This window comes from Pituophis catenifer, unplaced genomic scaffold, assembly GCF_029215685.1.
Source record: "Pituophis catenifer annectens isolate HBS135680 unplaced genomic scaffold, rPitCat1.0.hap2 SCAF_1, whole genome shotgun sequence".
NCBI classification, from domain to species: domain Eukaryota; kingdom Metazoa; phylum Chordata; class Lepidosauria; order Squamata; family Colubridae; genus Pituophis; species Pituophis catenifer.
The window spans coordinates 84140250-84160005 of record NW_027256881.1 but is presented as its reverse complement, the minus strand read 5'-3'; the positions used below and the strand labels follow the sequence as shown (position 1 = coordinate 84160005).

The 19756-nt window shown below is 38.3% G+C and overlaps 1 protein-coding gene across 2 annotated transcripts in view; it reads left to right on the top strand.

Annotated features, from left to right (window-relative positions):
• Positions 1-9051: 9051 nt before the first annotated feature.
• Positions 9052-19756, top strand: part of GRM1 (glutamate metabotropic receptor 1) — a 209108-nt gene continuing 198403 nt past the window's right edge. Inside the window, exon 1 of one of the 2 annotated variants that reach the window (XM_070952047.1) lies at positions 9052-9826. In XM_070952047.1, the coding sequence (XP_070808148.1) occupies positions 9052-9826 (775 nt within the window). The remainder of the gene's footprint in view (positions 9827-19756) is intronic. The other variant, XM_070952053.1, reaches the window with a different exon arrangement.

Sequence of the window (19756 nt, the reverse complement as noted above, 5' to 3'; positions counted from 1 at the left end):
GGATCAGTGTATTAGAGGACCTATTTTGATTCATCTATTACACTGTGATAAAAAAAATCTCAGCATATTTGGTGGTTAACTTTTCACAATTGGAAACAAATGCTAAACCTCCCCTTTAATGAAAAGATGGATACAAACAAAATCAATCAATCAAATAAAGCTGTGAATGAGAAGCATAATTTAAAGGAAAAACCATCTATTTTTGATTAGATACTGGTAGCTAATTTAATATCAAGGTCTAATTATCATTTTATCTTTAGAAAAGGTACTCCCAGAGCTATAATGAAATGAGGGCTTAAATTAGAGCCAATAAATTAACAGAAGTTTCTGAGGAATATGCATTTGTATCCAGGGGCTGTTCAGATAGCTCACTACCACTTTCATCTTGGAATTCAGCCATGCAATCACATCACTTTTCAAGGCAACATGTTAAAATGCCTAGTATACAGAGGGAGAGAGACAGATACATAATGAAACAACAGTAGCAGAAATATTAGATAAAAGAGCTGAAAGCAAAGCACCATAATGTAAACTAAGAAGTTAAATTGTAGCGATTAATATATTTTTAAAAATGTAATAACATAAATATCAAAAAATTCAAAAGCTTATGCAAAACTTTCATGCAAGTGAGAAATAATAGAACAGGCCTCGGGCAAATCTCCCTGGGAGAGTTTTCCAGAGCTGTAGAGCGGTAGATTAGCCACCTCCTATGGTTCAGCATTTGTGAGTCAAGGGTCAGGTCACTCCCCCCCACCCCGAGAATGAGATCAGGATTCTTCAGTGAAGAAATGTGCCTATAGGTGTTGTGAAGGGCTTTTTAGTTTAATAATAAACAAAGAACCTACTGCAGGAATAGCACATTGGTTTGAATCAGTGGTGGGTTGCCCCCGGTTTGGACCGGTTCACAAGAACCGGTAGTAAAACTGGTGGGAGGCCCCGTCCACCGCCCCGGATGTCGTCATTGGTGATCTGCCCATGCAGATAAGATCTTACCTTACCTTACCTTACCTTACCTTACCTTACCTACCCTACCCTACCCTACCCTACCCTACTCTACCCTACCTTTATTATTTTATTTTATTTTATTTTATTTTATTTTATTTTATTTTATTTTATTTTATTTTATTTTATTTTATTTTATTTTATTTTATTTTATTTTATTTTATTTCTATGGCTCCCCATCTCAATCAAATAACTCTGGGCAGCTTACAGTTCTAAAATGATAAAACTCTTAAAAATGCTAAAAACAATCCGAAACTAAATATACACTGCAGCCATAAATTATTAACCAATGAAGAGTATCATTGTCACCTATTCAATTTGTATGTTTGCCCATCTCATCTAAACAGCTCAAAACAGGTAAAAAAAAAAATCCAAGTTAAAAAAAATCCCAATATGCAAACATATAAAAAACATCCGTAATCAATTTAAAACAAAAAAAAATCATGATCAGCAGCAGAATCCATTCTTGCCGTCAACACAGCCATTGTAAAAGCTCCCCACTATTGCTAGACACCCCCAGGCACAACAGCAGGTACAGCCAAAATTAAGTATAGGTAGTCCTCAATTTAGGACCACAATGAAGCCCAAAATTTCTGTTGCTAAGTGAGACATTTGTTAAGTAAATTTTGCCCCATTTTATGACTTTTCTTGCCTCAGTTGTTAAGTCAATCACTGCACTTGATAAATTAGTAATCTGGTTGTCAAGTGAATCTGCACTGATTTTGCTTCTCAGAAGGTCACAAGAGGGAATCACATGACCTTGAGACACAGCAACAGTCATAAGTATGAACCAGTTGCCAAGCATCTGAATTTTGATCACATGATCATGGGGATGCTAGAAACGTCGTGTGAAAAACTGCCATAAGTCACTTTTTTCAGTGCCGTTATAACTTTGAACGGTCATTGTTGTAAGTTGAGGACCACCTGTACTAATTCCTCTCAGTAGTCTAGCTTTTTACCAAATTTCCTACTATATCAAGTTTTCAGACTATCAGAGTTTAAAGGTCAGGAGCCTGGGTGATTTCTTCACTTAGAAATATTGCCAGGATGTAAAATACGTAAAACAAAGCTCAGGGGCAATATACTCAGGGGCAACACTGGGGTGGAAGTTCACTCTACTTTTAACCTTTATTATCTTTTTTGCTCTTGAGAGTAGTATTTTTTTTCTTTTTCCTCAAAATCATTTCTGCCCGCCATTTTATCTAGTTTTGTTCTGCCTCCGGAATATTTGAAATATATACATCAGGGGTGAAATCCAGCAGGTTCTGTCAGGTTCTGGAGAGCCGGTAGTGGAAATTTTGAGCAGTTCAGAGAACCGGCAAATACCACCTCTGGCTGGCCCCAGAGTGGGGTGGGAATGCAGATTTTGCAATATCCTTCCCCCAGGAGTGGGGAGAGAATGGAGATTTTGTAGTATCCCTCCCCTGACACGCCCATCAAGCCACACCATGCCCACCAAGCCACGCCCACAGAACCGGTAGTAAAAAAATTTGGATTTCACCACTGATATACATGCATATCAAAACATGTATACAACAGGGCTCAGTTCTACTTACCTTTACTACAGATTCGCAATGGGATTGCACCAGGGGTGGGTTCTAAATTTTTTTACTACTGGTTCTTTGGGCGTGGCTTATTTTGTGGGCGTGTCTTGATGGTCATGTGACAATTATTTAGGATTTAGCAGAGGTACTGGTGTAGCAGGCTTTTAACTGCTTGCAGAGTTGTACCGATCTACACATTTATTTTTTGCAGGCACTGGTCTACCCATTTATTTTTGCAGGCACTGATCTATTCATGTATTTTTGCAGGCACCAGTCTACTCATTTGTTTTCTTTTAACACTGATCAGCTGTAGGGCGGCCCTTTGAAGCCCCACGGCAAGAGTTTAAACAGTTTTTTTCCCTCTAGCCCTCAGCTGGAACTCAGGAGGCAGCAATAGATTGGGGGTGGGGCCAAATAAAAGGTAAGAATAATGTGGGGAAGCGCAGGGGGGCGGGGGGGCAGAACCGGTTCTGTGATGTCATATTGTCACTGCTACCGGCTCGGGAGAACCGGGCCTAACCGGGAGGAACCCACCACTGGATTGCACATGCGCGCTCGCTTCTAATGACATCAGGGTCAGCGGGCGGAGCCTGCTGCCAGTTTTACTACCAGTTCTATAGAACCGGTCCAAACCAGGGGCAACCCACCACTGGTATACATATACAGGCACAAGGGGCATGCATATAAGACGAAGTATGGAATTGGTGGAGAAGTTTGACTCCCTTGAAAGTGTTAAACATCTGCAGTAAGTCTCAGCCTTGTAAACCATGGATTATTGTATTTCATGCATGCCTGAAGCCAGATGAAAACTTGTTCTTTACTGATTTTTCTGAAAAAGTCTGAGGGCTTTACTTACATTAAGAAAGATATATGGATTTCATTATGTGAATGAAATCACTCTGCGGGTGATACATAAAGTCGCTTGAAAAATATTACTACTGTAATCTTGTGTTGATTTAAAATTCATGCCTATCAAAACTAGGAGATCATTCTTACATTTCATTCTTTTCATCTCAGAAAAGTGTTGGGGTATGTGTGTGTCCGTACGGATGTCTTTCCAGCTTATGCTAGAAGATCAGGAATGTTCAACACGTACAAAAATTTAGTGTAGTATTATGCTGTGTATTCATGCTTCTTAACAGCATTATAGTGTTAGGACTTCTGAAGTGCAATCTTATTAAGTTTGTTTTGTTGCACTTTGTCAATACAGTGCAGAAGAATTATATATGGCTCTTCCCCAAATTCCACAGATTACTTGAAAATTTATTGACTAGTGGGGGAATGATGGAATAACTATTTTTTAACACAGATGCAGAGTATATCTACCAATGAATAACAACAGTTTAGATGAAAGCACTTGGGATGTAAAATCTTTAAATTCTTAGAATAATACTTAAAAAATAAATTCCCAAAATAATTATTATCCATTTGCTTACATTTCCTTTCCAGGAAAGGTGCTCAAAAGGCTGGTGGCCACACAGCTGCATTATGATCCTGGGGGAAAAAATAAAGATTGATTCTAGGTCAGAACATATGTGATAATAGGGCCTTTACAAGGCAAGAAGTGAGAATGCAAGTGGATTTGCCTTGGTTTTGAGAGTAATAGCAATAGCATTTAGACTTATATGCTGCTTCACAGTGCTTTACAGCCCTCTCTAAGTGGTTTACAGAGTCAACATATTGCCCCCAACAATCTGGGTCCTCATTTTACCCACCTCGGAAGGATGGAAGGCTGAGTCAACCTTCAGCTTGGTGAGATTTGATCTGCCAAATTGCAGGCAGCCGGCAGGCAGCAGTACTGCATTCAATTAGATTGCTGAAAGGGGAAACCTGCCACAAATATATTATGCCAAATACTTATGCTACTTATAGAAAACCCCAAAAAGTCTTAGGATCTAAATATATGGTGAAGCATCAGCTCCATTATATACTTGATTATCAACTAAAAATCTAGTAGAAAAGCCCTCTAGAGGGTGCCACATCTGCTAGCAATGAATTTTGTGTGACCCAAAAGAGAGGTATTCTTAGTTTGAGTGCACAGATCCCAGTGCTGCATTATTACAGTATGTATCTATCTATCCATCAATTCTTTAAGGGATAATGCAACTGTTTCCATTTTGATGGTGCAGGAAATCCTTGTTTAGAGACCACAATTGCGACCCGCAACTTAGTCAGTAAGCAAAAAGGTTTGCTAAATCAAACTGAGACTGTGATTATGATTATGATCTTACTTCAGCTTTCCTTTGCTTTATAGACTTGTGAAGGTGGTAGATGTGAGGATTGGTCATAACATTACTTTTTCATTAGTTGTAACTGCAAAGGTCATTAAATCAAAATTATCTGTATTACTATTCTATACACACACATAGAGGGAAATGTTTTATTTATTGATGGAGCTTATATCCAACTCCAATCAATTGGGTGGTATATGACTCTTCAGGTTTGTAATTTGGCTAAAAAAAACCCTGATGGATTAATAATCAAGATTAAAACACATTGTAGAAACAACTATATAAAAACTGAGAAATAATTTTCAAGACAAACGCTTCATTGAATTATTCATTGTTTTCTTGTAATTCTTTTAATTGGTGATTTTTTAACAATTTAGTTCAATTGGATCTACACTCTGAGGTTGTTAAACAGTGAAATGGAGGATATAAATTGTATGAATGAATGAATGCATAAGTAATTAAAATCAATGGCTAGATGCCAGGGGTGAAAACCAGCAGGTTCTGGAGAACCAGTAGCGGAAATTTTGAATAGTTCGGAAAACCGGCAAATACCACCTCTGGTGGCTCCAGAGTGGGGTGGGAATGGAGATTTTGCAATATCCTTCCCCTGCCACGCCCACCAAGCCACACCTACAGAAACAGTAGTAAAAAAAATTGGATTTCACCACTGCTAGATGCCCTTGGATAATCAATGACTGGTTTTGAAACAGTTTTCCTAACTAACTTCATGATCTAATATGCTTTTAGATGGGTTTTACATCAGTGGAGGGTATATATCAGTGATGGCTAACCTTTTTGCCATCCTGTGCCAAAAGCAGGGGGTGTGCAGGGTAGTTGCGCACGTGCGTGTCCACACCCATAATTCTATGCGCCCTGCCCCCCATGCATATGTGCATAACCCCCCCCCATGGTCCCCCCACTTTTGGCATGTGATAGCCCGGTGGGCCCGGTAGGCCCATTTTACGCCCTCCCCAGGCTCCAGAGGCTTTCTAGGAGCCTGGGGAGGGTGAAAACAGCCTTCCCCACCATCCCCGGAGGCCCTCTGGAGGCCGGAAACAGCCCATTTGCTGACTTCCGGTGGGCCCAGAAGGCCTGAAAAATCAGCTGGCCAGCATGTGCACGCGTGCTGGAGCTGAGCTAGGGCAACGCTCGTGTGCCCACCAATATGGCTCCGCGTGCCACAGGTTCGCCATCACGGGTATATATGATTCCTTCCTTTTCTTCCTTTTCTGCAATAGAACTCGTGAGGCTGCTATGTGTAGGCTGTTCCCTTGGTAGTGAACAGGTTTTGGAACCAGTTACCCAGGGGACATGTTAGGTGAACAGAGTGATTGAAATGAAGATGTAAAATAGACAGTTGGTAAGTCTTCCAGGCATAAAATGTTGTGTGGGTATTTTAGCCAATCTGGCTCCTATTATTTAATATCAACAACGATGCTTATTTTAAACATGGTAGGTTCTGTTGTTTAAAGGTCTTCTATGAAATGCACATCTCTATGGGTGCCTTTTAGGCAAGAAAAGAACTAATTATTATTTTTTTTCTCAGCAAACACATACCCACAAACACATACCTACACACACATACATGCACACACAAAGAGACATAAATGCATGCATTTTCTATTGATTTTAAATGAAGATTCTAATAGAGGTATCCCAATTACAAGAAAGTAATGTAAGTTCACAAAGGTTAAAACAAAACCCTGGAAGATAACCCTCTGTAAAACAGTACAGTACCACAGTTCTATGCCTCATTAAATGCGTCTACCTCTTTTGAAGTAGGACTCTTCGACTGTGTCTGCTCTTTCCAGCAGGATGCCACTTAACTTCAACTTCCTTATAATAAACTGAAAACACTAAAACTACTAATTTTATCAGCATAGCAAACTCTTCCATTGTATCTTTCAACCTGGCATTATTTTAACCAGACATACTCCCAACATACACGTATCAGACTGATTTTTAAAGAATCCACCATCTACTTAATTTGGATACCATTTTCATTCATTCAAATGTTTGAAAAATTCAACAGGGTCTCTCTCTGTCTCTCCCCCTCCCCCCCTCTCTCTTCCTCTGAGTAGTATTTACTTCCAGTATTAGAAAAGCTAAATTTTAAATTGCAAATAAAAGTAAAAAAGAAAGGCAGATCTATATGTACATTTCTGAATCCAATTCTTCCCTCCCCTCTTATTTTCTTCTTCATATACTGCTGCTTGCTTATTTGATAGGGAAGCAATGAACTGCTGGTACTTGAAAAGCTGAGCTCTTTCCTCCGTTGAGATAAACATATACAATATAGGGAACTGATTATCAGAAAAGAGCTGGAGGAAAGTGGGGGAATCCGGAGAAGGGCGGTGGGAAGGATGGCCAATCTTTGTATACCAGAAGAGCCTTGGATGACCTGAGCTACCTCCCCCCCTCTCCCGCCGCCCCCTCTTCTTGCTTCATGCGGTAAAACCACGTTGAAGAAAGAGGGCAGTCGCGTACAGCCCATCTCCTTCCATCTGCCTCTACCAGCTTCTGGCAAAGAGAAGAATTGGCAATAAACGTTCTGACCAAGGAAGGAGCGAATTGCGTCCTGGATTCGGGTGAAGGTAGGTCTGTCTTAAGTTTAATCAGAGCGAGCTTAAGATCGTAGGCAAAAGAGCCCAGCCCAAGACTTCATCATACATGCCGATGGATGGCAGATAGGGTGGGTTTCCCGACCAATTTGAGACCCTCGGCAGTATTCAGCGTGCGTGTGCGCAGGGAAAAATGGGACTTGAATCCCTTCCTCGGAGTATCTTCCGCCCCTTTTATTCCCCCCTTTCCTTCGTGGTGCTTTGGGCTTCCTGCCCTTCAGGGAGAAGAAAGAGGGAGGGGATGTGAAGAGAGTACGGTGCAATTTGAAATCTGCCTTGCGATAGAAAAACCTACCGCCGCTGCTTAATTCTGTAGGCATTCAAAGCCATTCCGGGAAGAATGGGAAGCAGAAGCTGCTGCAACTGGAATTCTCTGTATGTATTTCATTCTGTTGTCAGGCATTGGCGGGAGGAGGGATGGTGCTAGTGAAAGAGATGCGTGCGTGTGTTTGTCTGAGCGAATTTGAGAGATACAAAGATCAAAAGCAGCGAGAGCAAGAAGTTTCGGGCACAAAATGCTGCTTAGCATCGCCCTTGAATCTCCATTTCCAGGACCGGAGGAACTCCTTAGGATTTGGGTTGCGGAAATCGCTGTCCAGGGTCCTGAAATCTATTAGCCTAGCTAGCCCATGCAACAGGAAGCCCAGACAGGCGAGCTCAGCGAAACATCTCTTTCCTATTAGCAATTATTTCGAACACCGGCCGATCGCCTTTTAAATCGCATTAAACTACTTAAACTCTAGCCGCCTGACTTGCCACCTCTCCTGCCCAAAGTCTGCATGAAAACCAAGAGGTGCCAGAAAAGCATATCAGGACTTTGTCTGCGGTTGCCTTAGTAACTAATATGTTTTTCCCACGGCTTGCATAGTTGTAGCTCAGAACTACAGATTTTCCTTTCAAAATTCCAAAGATTAATAATCTTGCCACAAAAGGCTGGTACCTTGTTTGGTTGTTTAACAATTCGAGCTTGACCTTTAAATGACATTTTGTTTCTGCTTTGCTTTCCCTTTTTTCTTTTTGGTGATGTTTGGAACGGGTACAGCTTTCTGATCCTCGAGTAAACAATTTGCTCTTTAAAAAAATTACACAACCTATGGAAGTTTGATAACTTATAAGATTTCCTCAGTCCCATTCAAATATCAGCTTACAGGTAAAAGCCACTTCACCCAGTACATAAAATATATTCTCAGTGATATACATGCAGATTGTCAAGTATGAATGAATTCAACTGGTCATGCAAATATCTGCCAATGAATGTATTTCTATTAGAATATTATGTGAAATGAATTTTCCGTTATCTTCATCTATGATAGATAGATAGATAGATAGATAGATAGATAGATAGATAGATAGATATTTTATTTGGGGGGGGGATTTGTATTTAAGGACAACTTGCTCTTTGCAGCCAATTGATTATGGTGTCTACTAATAGTCTAGGCAGGTGGAGAGGGATACTTATAAAGGAAATGACCTTTACAGTGTTTGGCTGTGCCATACTTTTAGCTGATGAATGTGTTCTGTTCTTTCTTCTCATGTCAACAGGCTACAATTCACGCCTACAGTGACTTCTGTTGCCCCTTTAAGCTTTTGCTTTAAAATCACCTTGGAGATTCTTAAGAAGTGAAATAGTGAAGAAAGTCTGTGGTCTTCTTTATGCTTCTAACCATGTGTAGACAGGAAGATCCCATGAAACTGGTCACTTGGATCTGGATGGTCTCCTGCAACAAGATGATAGGAGTCCTGCTTGTCTTTTTTCCTGCTATCCTCTTGGAGATGGACTTTCTTCCCAAGAATACTGGGAGAAAGGTTTTGATTTCAGCAGCTACCTCCCAAAGATCAGTAGCCAGAATGGATGGGGATGTCATTATAGGAGCCCTCTTTTCAGTCCATCACCAACCCCCAGCTGAGAAAGTACCAGAAAGGAAGTGTGGTGAGATCCGAGAGCAATATGGCATCCAGAGAGTTGAGGCCATGTTTCACACTTTGGATAAGATAAATGCAGACCCAATTCTGCTGCCCAACATCACTCTTGGCAGTGAAATTCGAGATTCCTGCTGGCATTCTTCAGTAGCCTTGGAACAGAGTATTGAATTCATAAGGGATTCTTTGATCTCTATCCGAGATGAAAAAGATGCCCTGGGTCGTTGCCTGCCAGATCCTTTATATCATCACCAGATCAGGGCTAAAAAACCCATTGCTGGTGTCATTGGTCCAGGTTCCAGTTCTGTAGCCATCCAAGTGCAAAATCTGCTTCAACTTTTTGATATTCCTCAGATTGCTTATTCTGCAACCAGTATTGACTTGAGTGACAAAACTCTGTACAAATATTTCTTGAGGGTGGTTCCATCTGATATTCTGCAAGCTAGAGCCATGCTTGACATCGTCAAACGTTACAACTGGACATATGTATCCGCTGTGCATACTGAAGGTGGGTAAGGCATTTGATTTAATTGCATTGAGCTTTTGTGTAGAATGCCCTTCCAAATCTTTATCTACCTTTTATTTTCAGGATAACTACTACAACTAGTTTACATTTTAAGAAGCAATGGCTACAAAATACATACTTGATATTAAATACCTTCACTCGAATCATAGATTGTGTTAAATCAGAATGCAGTTGGCATGCTTTTGGGCTTAACAAGTTGTAAGAGCCAGCCATTGTGGCTTTTAAATCATCACTTATAGCTTAATGTGTATCAAACACTTTACCTTACTACATTATCGAAACAAGCTATGCTTCAACAGTGCGTGTGCACTATAACAAGTGACTGGATGGATTTGTACTTGAACTTCCAAGAGTGAACTTCCAACTCTTTGATCACATTAGATAAATACCACATTTATAATAATGTTGTTTGTTCACTGCTTAGGTTGAGCCAAAAATAAATCACATGATATATAGACCGTATACAAATCCTCTTTTTTTCTTTATGCTCAGTATGTAAACAACTGAGAGCTGCTAACCAAGAATATTGAAAACAGAGAGGTTTAAACCTCCCCCTTCCCCACTTTTACCTTGTAAAGCTGTTTCTCTTTAAAAAGAAAAGAAGAAGAAGAAGAAGAAGCAATTCAAAAGGAATTTAGTATATTTTAGAGTTGAATCCTAAATCTTCCTTTTGGCTCTGGACAACAAATCACAAACTTTTCTTTTACATAAATTTCATTCATTGTTTCAAAGCTTTTCATTTTAGCATGAATATAAGACATCTTTGAAATTTTAGCTTTGGTTTTATTTTAAAATTCTTTCTTGGGATATTTTCATATGAAGCAAAAAAGTGGTTGTGGTTTTAGGGTTTTGTTTTGTTTTGTTTTTTGTTTTTTACAAAATAGTAATGAATTTTATCCTTAGATAATATATGGAACTAATTTGTATTTATCAAAGAATAAACAAAATTAGAATTTATGATGTAAAATGACAGTTACTGTTTCTTATTCTCCATGTTCTTTATACTAAACTATTGAATCTGAAAATAAGTTGTGATCCTAAGTTCCTAAGTTAGTGGAAAAAGAAATACCCATGTATTTTTGATTATTGTATTTTACTTAAGATACCATTTCACTTCAGCAAGATTGAACAACCTCAAGTTTCATTTCTTATTAAATGGGTAAAAGGTGCAGAATTCAACAAAGTTAAAAGTGATATAAACAAATCATTATTTTTAAAGCCCCCAATTCAGAACTGAAGTGTATAGATTTTCCATAAATATATTTCATTCATTTGTATAAATAAAAACACCTCCCAATGTCTATGTCAATTCCATTTTTCCCAATGATGCTAAAGCTGTTTCAAAAACTAAAGAATGCAGTTTGACTCCAGAAAATTTCTTTTCATTGGGCATTACAATGCTGCAAATATTAATGCCAAAAATACTATTATTCTATAGTGTACTATTATACTTATTATACTATACTATACTAATATATATAGTTTACTACTATGGTGTTTATGTAAAATAAATAATATAATATACTACTATCGTATTTATGTAGAAGAAGGGGATAGATTCTCACAGAAGGTTTAATAGAGATGGTTTAATGATATATTCTAATTAGAGGATGAACTTTCCAATGATGACTACTGGTAGCAAGAAGATTCATAGAAGAAATTGATCAGAACTTAGAGGCATTTTTCTATAGCCATGTCATGATAGAAAAGATAAAAAATAATGCAGTTTATTATGCTGTCTGGTCAAGATGATGATCTGTCTGTTTGTAAAATTTAGGACTGGTCTTGGACAAATGGTTTTAGATTACATTTTGCATTCAGTTTCACAATGTTCTCAGTACAGTACAGTACAGTACAGTACAGTTTTTTTTTCATAACTCTTTAATCAAATTCAGTCTGGATGAAATAAATGACAAGTTTTGATTTCCTGTACCTTTTCCAACCTGGCATTCTCTAGATGTGTCGGGACTACGTCTCCTAGAAGACCAAAGACTTTGACTATTTTCAAGAGCAGAAAATCCCGATCGCAAATCTTTCATATGTATTTCCATTTTTACCCTTAGAGTATAAGTGTTTACATAACACAGAACACAAAATTATGCTATGTTGTATCTTTTCAGAAAGCAAGGGGGTGGAGTACAATCTAAAGTTGGCATAATGGAAGCTAGAGATAGTACAAGTGGTTTTCCCCCCCTTGAATTATAGTTCAGTGAATTTTATACAAACGCACGGGCATTTTCACAAATGAAGAAGATGTAAAGCATTATGTGTGCTCATTTAGAAGGAACCCTTTTGCAGTCAAGAGGGCTTCCCAGATAAATTAATGCAGAAATTGCCCTTATAAAGTGATTCTCATTTCAGTGGTTTGTAATGTAAGGTCTGAATGCTTGTTTTGCAAGTCCAATATTCTCGTCCCCAATATGCTGACTTCACACAAAAGTGTGAAAGAAATCTCAGTGCCTTTTTATTTTACATAATATAAGAAAACATTCAAGAATTAGTCATCTCTGAAATGCAGGTTAATTAACCATGCCAATTTGCTGAGGAGACTGGTAGTTAATTTTGTTAAAAAAAAAAAAAGGTTTCCTTTTGAAATTGCCCTGCCATAAAGAAATGGTGCAATATGACATCTCTATAACATCTGAATTAAAACCGTAATATCAGAATCTTTTCAGATGAAAGGGAAAATGCCATTCTATTCTTAGTGGGTTATTAGTGCTACCTCCAATTTAGCAAAAGAAAAAGATGACTTGGCTTGCCTCATAATCGTGATACGATCATTTTAATACAGGCTATAAAACACTGGAAGTCATGGGGGGTGGAGGGATACCTAAGAATTTTCTGTTGAAATTGTATTTATAAGAAATTCCTGTGTTAGGATATGTTAGTAATTTATATAGTAGTGTAACAAAGCTGAGGGTGAGAAAGTATAGGAAGAAGTCATATTTCATATTTTAGACCACTTTCCAGTTTATGGGGCTTATAATAATACATTTCATCATTATTGTAATAATTAACTCCTACCATTCCTATGCTATTAGAAAATAATCTTTAGCTAGAGGTAAGACTGAGGCTTGCTATATATTTACAGCACAGCTATAGTTTCTTTGAATGCTATATTAGATTATTCATGATTGTAGTTTTAGAATCTGTACCTGATATGTTTCAAGTACCTAATCTATTACAGTCACATTCTTACAGAGCAGCTCATTGCCAGATGGCTCAACTTGGGAACATAGAGAATTCCTATTTGCAATACTTTTGAAGATCTCAGTAATTATGCTCTAAACCAGGGGTCGGCAACCTTAAACACTCAAAGAGCCATTTGGACCCATTTCCCACAGAAAAAAAAAACACCGGTAGCCACAAAAACCTTCCCGTGCCTGACTATTTTCCTGAGCGACCATAGAACTAGCATATGTAGTTGAATTAAACATTCTGTTTTCTTCTGAAACTATTCTTTTCTTGGATTTATCCATGGTTGGCCTACCGGGGATCAAAAAGCTCAATAAATTGTGTGCCGGCGGGTATCACACATTGGCAGTTGTAATATTTTGAGTGACAGGGAGCCACAGCAGTGGGATGAAAGAGCCACATGTGGCTTCAGAGCTGCGGGTTGCTGACCCCTGCTCTAAACCATAGTACTTTCTCTTTAATGAAGATATTTACATTACCGCTACATTTTTAATCATTTTCCATTTTAACAAAAGGAATAATGTTTTTATCTATAATGCTGATGAAGGATTAGGTCCTCTTTTTTTTTTTAACTTGTGGAATGTATCTACAGTCATGATATCCTTCTGTCTGAGGTTCTGTGATTATTTTAATTCTGGAACTCCACAGGAAAAAAGACTAAAAAGATTCCTGTAGACATCCCAGAAGTTGTGTCTTCTCTCAAAGATTCTAGCTCAAGTTGCAGAAAGCAGAATATTACTGGATTAATACATCATGCTAAGTCTTAATGTGGTTTATTTGGTTTATTTGGTTTAACGTATCATGTGAATTCAGTGACTGTGAATTTGTTTATTGTTGAATTCAGCCATTGTGGTTTATTTAATAAACTATGGACAAGCAAATGATAGATTAACATGATATGTGGAGCCAGATTTTGTGTAGAGCAAAATCTGTTGCTTGTAACCCAAAATCAAGGTGTTTTTTTTTTAAATTATAGGGTAGCTTCTGTTAATAATACCATGTCTTATATTATTTAAAGGATCTTTATCTAATAGAAATATTAAGTAACCAAGATTAGCTTGAGGTATTTACAGTAGCTGCTGAATAGCAGGATATTACAGTGTTTCCTCACTATCCACCTCAATTCCACTTATAGAAACTGGTCTGTAAAAACCAAATTTTATTTCAACATAGATGGCGGAGTACTGTTCTCCATCTCAGCCAATAAGCAAATAAGCTTAGATAATATAGGCAAGCAAGTTAAAATACATAGTTCTGACCTTCGATTAAGAGGAATGCTGCGAGAGTTAGACATTTTAAAAACCTCCAGATGCCTTTAGACTCTGACTAAAGGTAGGAGGAGAATACAGTGGTGTTGAATTCAGACAAGAGAGAACTATTTTGATTCTCTGCACTTGAACATTTCATTTGGTAATTTATCTTTGAAAGAGGCTGCATTCGCTCTTCAGGCACAAATTCATTGACTACGAATCCTCCTTGGCTCTACCTTTGCTATAGACAACCATGTAAAATCATTGGCAAGGTAGCCTGTTATCCGACTGAGCTAGTAAATCAGTTGTGACCTTTCGTGGAGGAGAGACACAATCAAGGTTGGATTATTGCAATGTGCTCTTCATAAAGTGGCACTGGAAAATGACACAGAAATTGTAGCTGACTCAGAAAGCAGTGGCATAATTGGTGAATAACACCTCTCAGAGTCATCCCAGTGTTGACACAGCCATACAAATTGCTAGTTGCTTTCTGAGTCAAATTCAGATGCTCACTTTCATATGGAGAGTTTTAACTGGTTTAAGCTCAGGACCGTTTCCTCCCACACACTCCATTTTATCCAGGTTCTGTCATGGATATGTCTAACATATGTAGGAAAATCTGTTTATTTACAGATAAATAAACAGAGAACACCAGGTAGTCCACAGTTCAGCTCTGAGTTACAAATATTCTCTTCTATTGGTACTTCATATTTTCTCTTTGTCCATAAGGTGTGGAGATAACTGCTGAAATAATTGCTGAGCATAAAGAATGTTTGCATTCAATCGTTCGTTAAATTCTGTTAATGTCAATTTGCATGATAGAGAATATTTATATAGATTCAGTAGGAAAAAGATTTGAATTATTATCTTTCCATGGGGTTTTTATATTGTCTTGTCATTTGTATTAGATTCCATCTTCTCCCCAGTTTTTCATGCTATGATTTTGTTTGAGGAAATAGAGCAAATGCATTGTCCTCCCTCACAATCTCTCTCTATTACTGTCTGAATACCCAGGCTATGAAGGACTATATTAGTGTATATATCAATGTACAGAAACAAAAAGTGTGCGTAAATTAATGTGTTAGGGAAAATTATGGAATGTGTCTATATGTATGCATGATCTCATTTCCAGGGAAAATATATCTTTTAGCATTGCTTGTGAGGTAAATATTTCTACATACTAAAAGATGGGTTTTTTAATTGTATTACTCTACGTCTTCCAAAAGGGCAGAAATATATTAAATCAGTCTTGCATAACCACAAGCAGCCAAACTGAACACAACTCCCCAGGCATGTGTTGTGGCTTGTCAGATGCTTGACAACTCCCAGTTTCAACCAAGCAGTAAAATCAAGATATTTATCACATACTGTTGTGCTAAAAGAAATGGCTGGAGGTTGCATTTAGTTTGTTGGGTCACAGGCTGTGGAGATTTCCTCTGAAACATTTCATGACCTAAAACAAAGAACCTAAACCACAAGAGGCTAAAAAGCAGAACTACTGTATATTGCATTAGAATTGTATTACATTTCAATCGATGCTTAGACAGGAACACATTCTATTTATCCATATGTGCAAAAGAACAATCTCATCCCCATAAACTCTGTGTGAATCTATAGAACTACTTTAAATTCCATACATTTGTGAGGCATTATTATTGGGGGAGCAGATGCCCTGTTATTTTGCAGCAGTGCAAGAATCCAAAAATGGTTAGAATGGGAATGATATTACCGAAGCAGCATGACACAGGAGGAATTCTATAGTTCTGCTTTGGAATAATGACTAATAAAGGTATACGCTATGGATGAAAACATTGATACACACACACACACATTCTCACACACCCAGCTGGTCACCTCATGTTTAGTACAAAGATCTGAAAGAGGGTGGAAATGACATTTGGCTAAATGTTCTGACAAATTTCCTCCCTTAAATGTTTCCCAATCAAAGGCAGGTTTGCAAATATTTTGACAGTCGAGGACAAATATATAGCTTGGCCATAAATTGTCAACCAATCATGTACATCAAAGTCTTAACCAGAAAACTCTAATCTTATATGAACATTAAATACTACTACAGCCTCAAGTCCACCACATTTAAAATGCACAAATGAAAACTGCACACATACCAAAAAAAAAAAAAAAGGGCTTATATGAAAGTCAAGAAATGCATATTGCTAATACTTGTCTCCTCAGGATTTTTTCAGGTGCTTTCTTCAAGGCTCCAAACACATACATCCAACTGGAATCCTAACTCCACTGATGCAAATGGACAGCACTGAAGCATGCCCCAAACAGGTAAGTCAGAAAAACTCAGCTACCTGCATAGTCATGGACTGTATCATTATGTCACTGAGGAAGAAAGACAATGTGTTAGCTTAGCAACTGTCCCTTATTCCAAAGGCAGCAATTCCCCATCCACACAGCAGCATGGGGAGTATAGATAGGGCTTAATAATAAGTACCCAATGTTAGGTAAGCTTTCTCTATGCATCTCTGAAAGTAGTGAGGGAACACAGCTACTCTGGCTAGTAAGCACCAACCCCTCTGGTAATAAAATGGACCAACTAGAACACTTATTCATGATTTGTTTTAATTTGTAGGGTCAGAACAAAAGTATGTGGAGCAAAATGAATAGTGGTGGAATGCTGATACACACGCCTTGGGTAAGTTTTTTTTTTAAAAAAAAATACTTATTAAATTATATGCTGCCCATCTCACTGTCAAGTGACTAAGAGTATTGACTTCATTACTCCATTGTCTCAAAGTAGGCTAATCCTTAAATAAGGGATGTGGTGGCTCAGTGGCTAAGACACTGAACTTGTCAATCGAAAGGTTGGCAGTTCAGCGGTTCGAATCCCTAGTGCCGCGTAATGGGGTGAGCTCCCGTTACTTGTTTCAGCTTCTGCTAACCTAGCAGTTCGAAAGCACATAAAAAATGCAAGTAGAAAAATAGGGACCACCTTTGGTGGGAAGGTAACAGCGTTCTGTGTGCCTTTGGTGTTTAGTCATGCCGGCCAAATGACCATAGAGACGTCTTCGGACAGCGCTGGCTCTTCGGCTTTGAAACGGAGATGAGCACCGCCCCCTAGAGTTGGGAATGACTAGCATATATGTGTGAGGGGAACCTTTACCTTTATCTAATCCTTAAATGTAGGCCTCAGGTGGAGGGCCACTGGAAGAATGGGGAACTTGGTTGGGACATGGAAAATGGAGATGCATCTAGATAAAAGAATCTGCTCTTAGTCCATCAGTGGGTGAACTTTCATTTAGAGCAACTGTCTGTACCAGCTATCATACTTTACACTTCTTTGATTTTTCTTGTCACTTAACAGGCAGCTGCCAATTTTCTGCCAGACAGAGAACGAGAAAATCTACATGAGAAAGAGCAGCAATTGCAACTAATGACAAGATATCCATTCTTCTGGAAGCTGTCAACTCTACTCTCCCAAAGCTTCTGTTCTTTTTCACAGCACAAGAATATTACAGATCTAGTAAACCTTACCCAGCTGCAATCTGTTTGTCACAGCCAGAGGCAGAGGGACCTGAAAGATGAAAAGGCCTGGTATCTGAACCTCTATAAAATGCCTGTAGAATCCACCCCACTACTGATGTTAGTAAACCTGTGACCATATTCCGACAACTCACTAAACTATATTGTAATCTGGTTGATGTGTCATCTGTACCTGGACCAGGGTCCTGATGGTGATTTTGTTACTACCTTAACTGAATTCATGGTTAACTTAATCATGGTTCGGTTTGGATTACTTTACCTAAACCACAGGGCGGATGTCATTCAAACCTGGATGGAGAATTCATTAATAGATAATTTCTCCCTTTAACTTCCATGGCATGAAATCAGGTGACAAGAATGACGATAACAAAGTAAATCTCTGCTCCTCCCAATTGGTTTTCAGTACTCTTCCAGGAACAATAGAAAAGATAAGAGGGAAACAGCCTTGCCTCATTATGCTTGTAACACCTGTGACCTCAGGTGGTCCATCAACTGCCTTTTGTTTCGTTAAAAAAAACAAAGTCCTAGTTGGTCAGCCATCAGAATGGTGGTTGGAGGGACCAGCTGAAGAGGATAATTGCTGGCAAGACTGCAGCCAACTGAAGTTAGCTGTAGTCTGGCAATGTTTGTAATAGATAAATACCTCACCTGTGGTTAACACTAAGTGAACCTTAGCACATTGTGCAAAAGCAGTATTTGCTATTAGCTGTGCTTATGCAGCTTCTTTATTAAGCAGCAGTTGTTTTCACAATGGCATATATTCTGGGAGCTGGTGACACTAAGTTATTTATCACAGTTGTCTTTCATCTCTGAGCATCATACAAATGGTTTTGTCACCTAGACCAGATGTTCTCAATCTATTCTTTTTTTGCTCATGCCCCCCCCCTTGAGCCTCATTTATCGCTTAGTTTCATTTACCACTATTAGCTGAAAGATATTAATGATAAATGTGATAATTTTCAATACTTATTGCTGTGGAAATTAGCACAAAGAATGAGGTTTGACAATTATGTCAGATGATCATAAGTCTGAACAGCCTCTTCAGAAACTTGCTCTGTCCCCTACAAATATAGGATTAAGAACCACTGACTTAGATCAAAAACAAGAATGGGAAGAAAGTTCTGCCTTGTAAATGATGCTCTTCCTGCTTAATATAACTCAACTGCAATTCTTTATTTATGAGCTGTAGTGGCACAGTGGTTAGAGTGCAGTACTGCAGGCTACTTCTGCTGCCTGCTGGCTGCCTGCAATTTGGCAGTTCAAATCTCACCAGGCTCAAGGTAGACTCAGCCTTCCATCCTTCCAAGGTGGGAAAAATGAGGACCCAGATTGTTGGAGGCGATATGCTGACTCTGTAAACCACTTTGAGAGGGCTGTAAAGCACTGTAAAGTGGTATATAAGTCTAAGTGCTATTGCTATTGCAATATTTAAGTAATTGCCCAAAAATGTAGGCAGCATACAATAAAAAATAAAATAAAATAAAATAAAATAAAATAAAATAAAATAAAATAAAATAAAATAATAAAACAAAACAAAAGAACAAAAAAACCCTATATAGCAATAATGGAATGGATACATATCCATACATTTTCTGCTTTCCAGAATAAGTGTACCTAACATCCTTGCCCCAGTGTCTGCAGGAATATCCAGATTTCCAAAGCATTCTTGAAAGCTAACAGGATTAGGATCAGTCAAAACTGAGAAGTAGAGGGAGAGATAATTCCACAGGGTAGGCACTACAATTATTAATATAGCTATTAGTAAAGTTTATTGGTAAATAAGTAGTGGATAACAGCAAGAAATCAATGAGATAGCTATGTCAACTTCCATAAGACTTAATATTTCTGCTCTTTGGTAGTAGCTGCAGAACTGCAACTTCAAACAATTCCTAGCTAAACCACTGATACGGAAATTAAAAGAACCCAAACATCTGAAAAATCAAACAGCGTTCCAAAA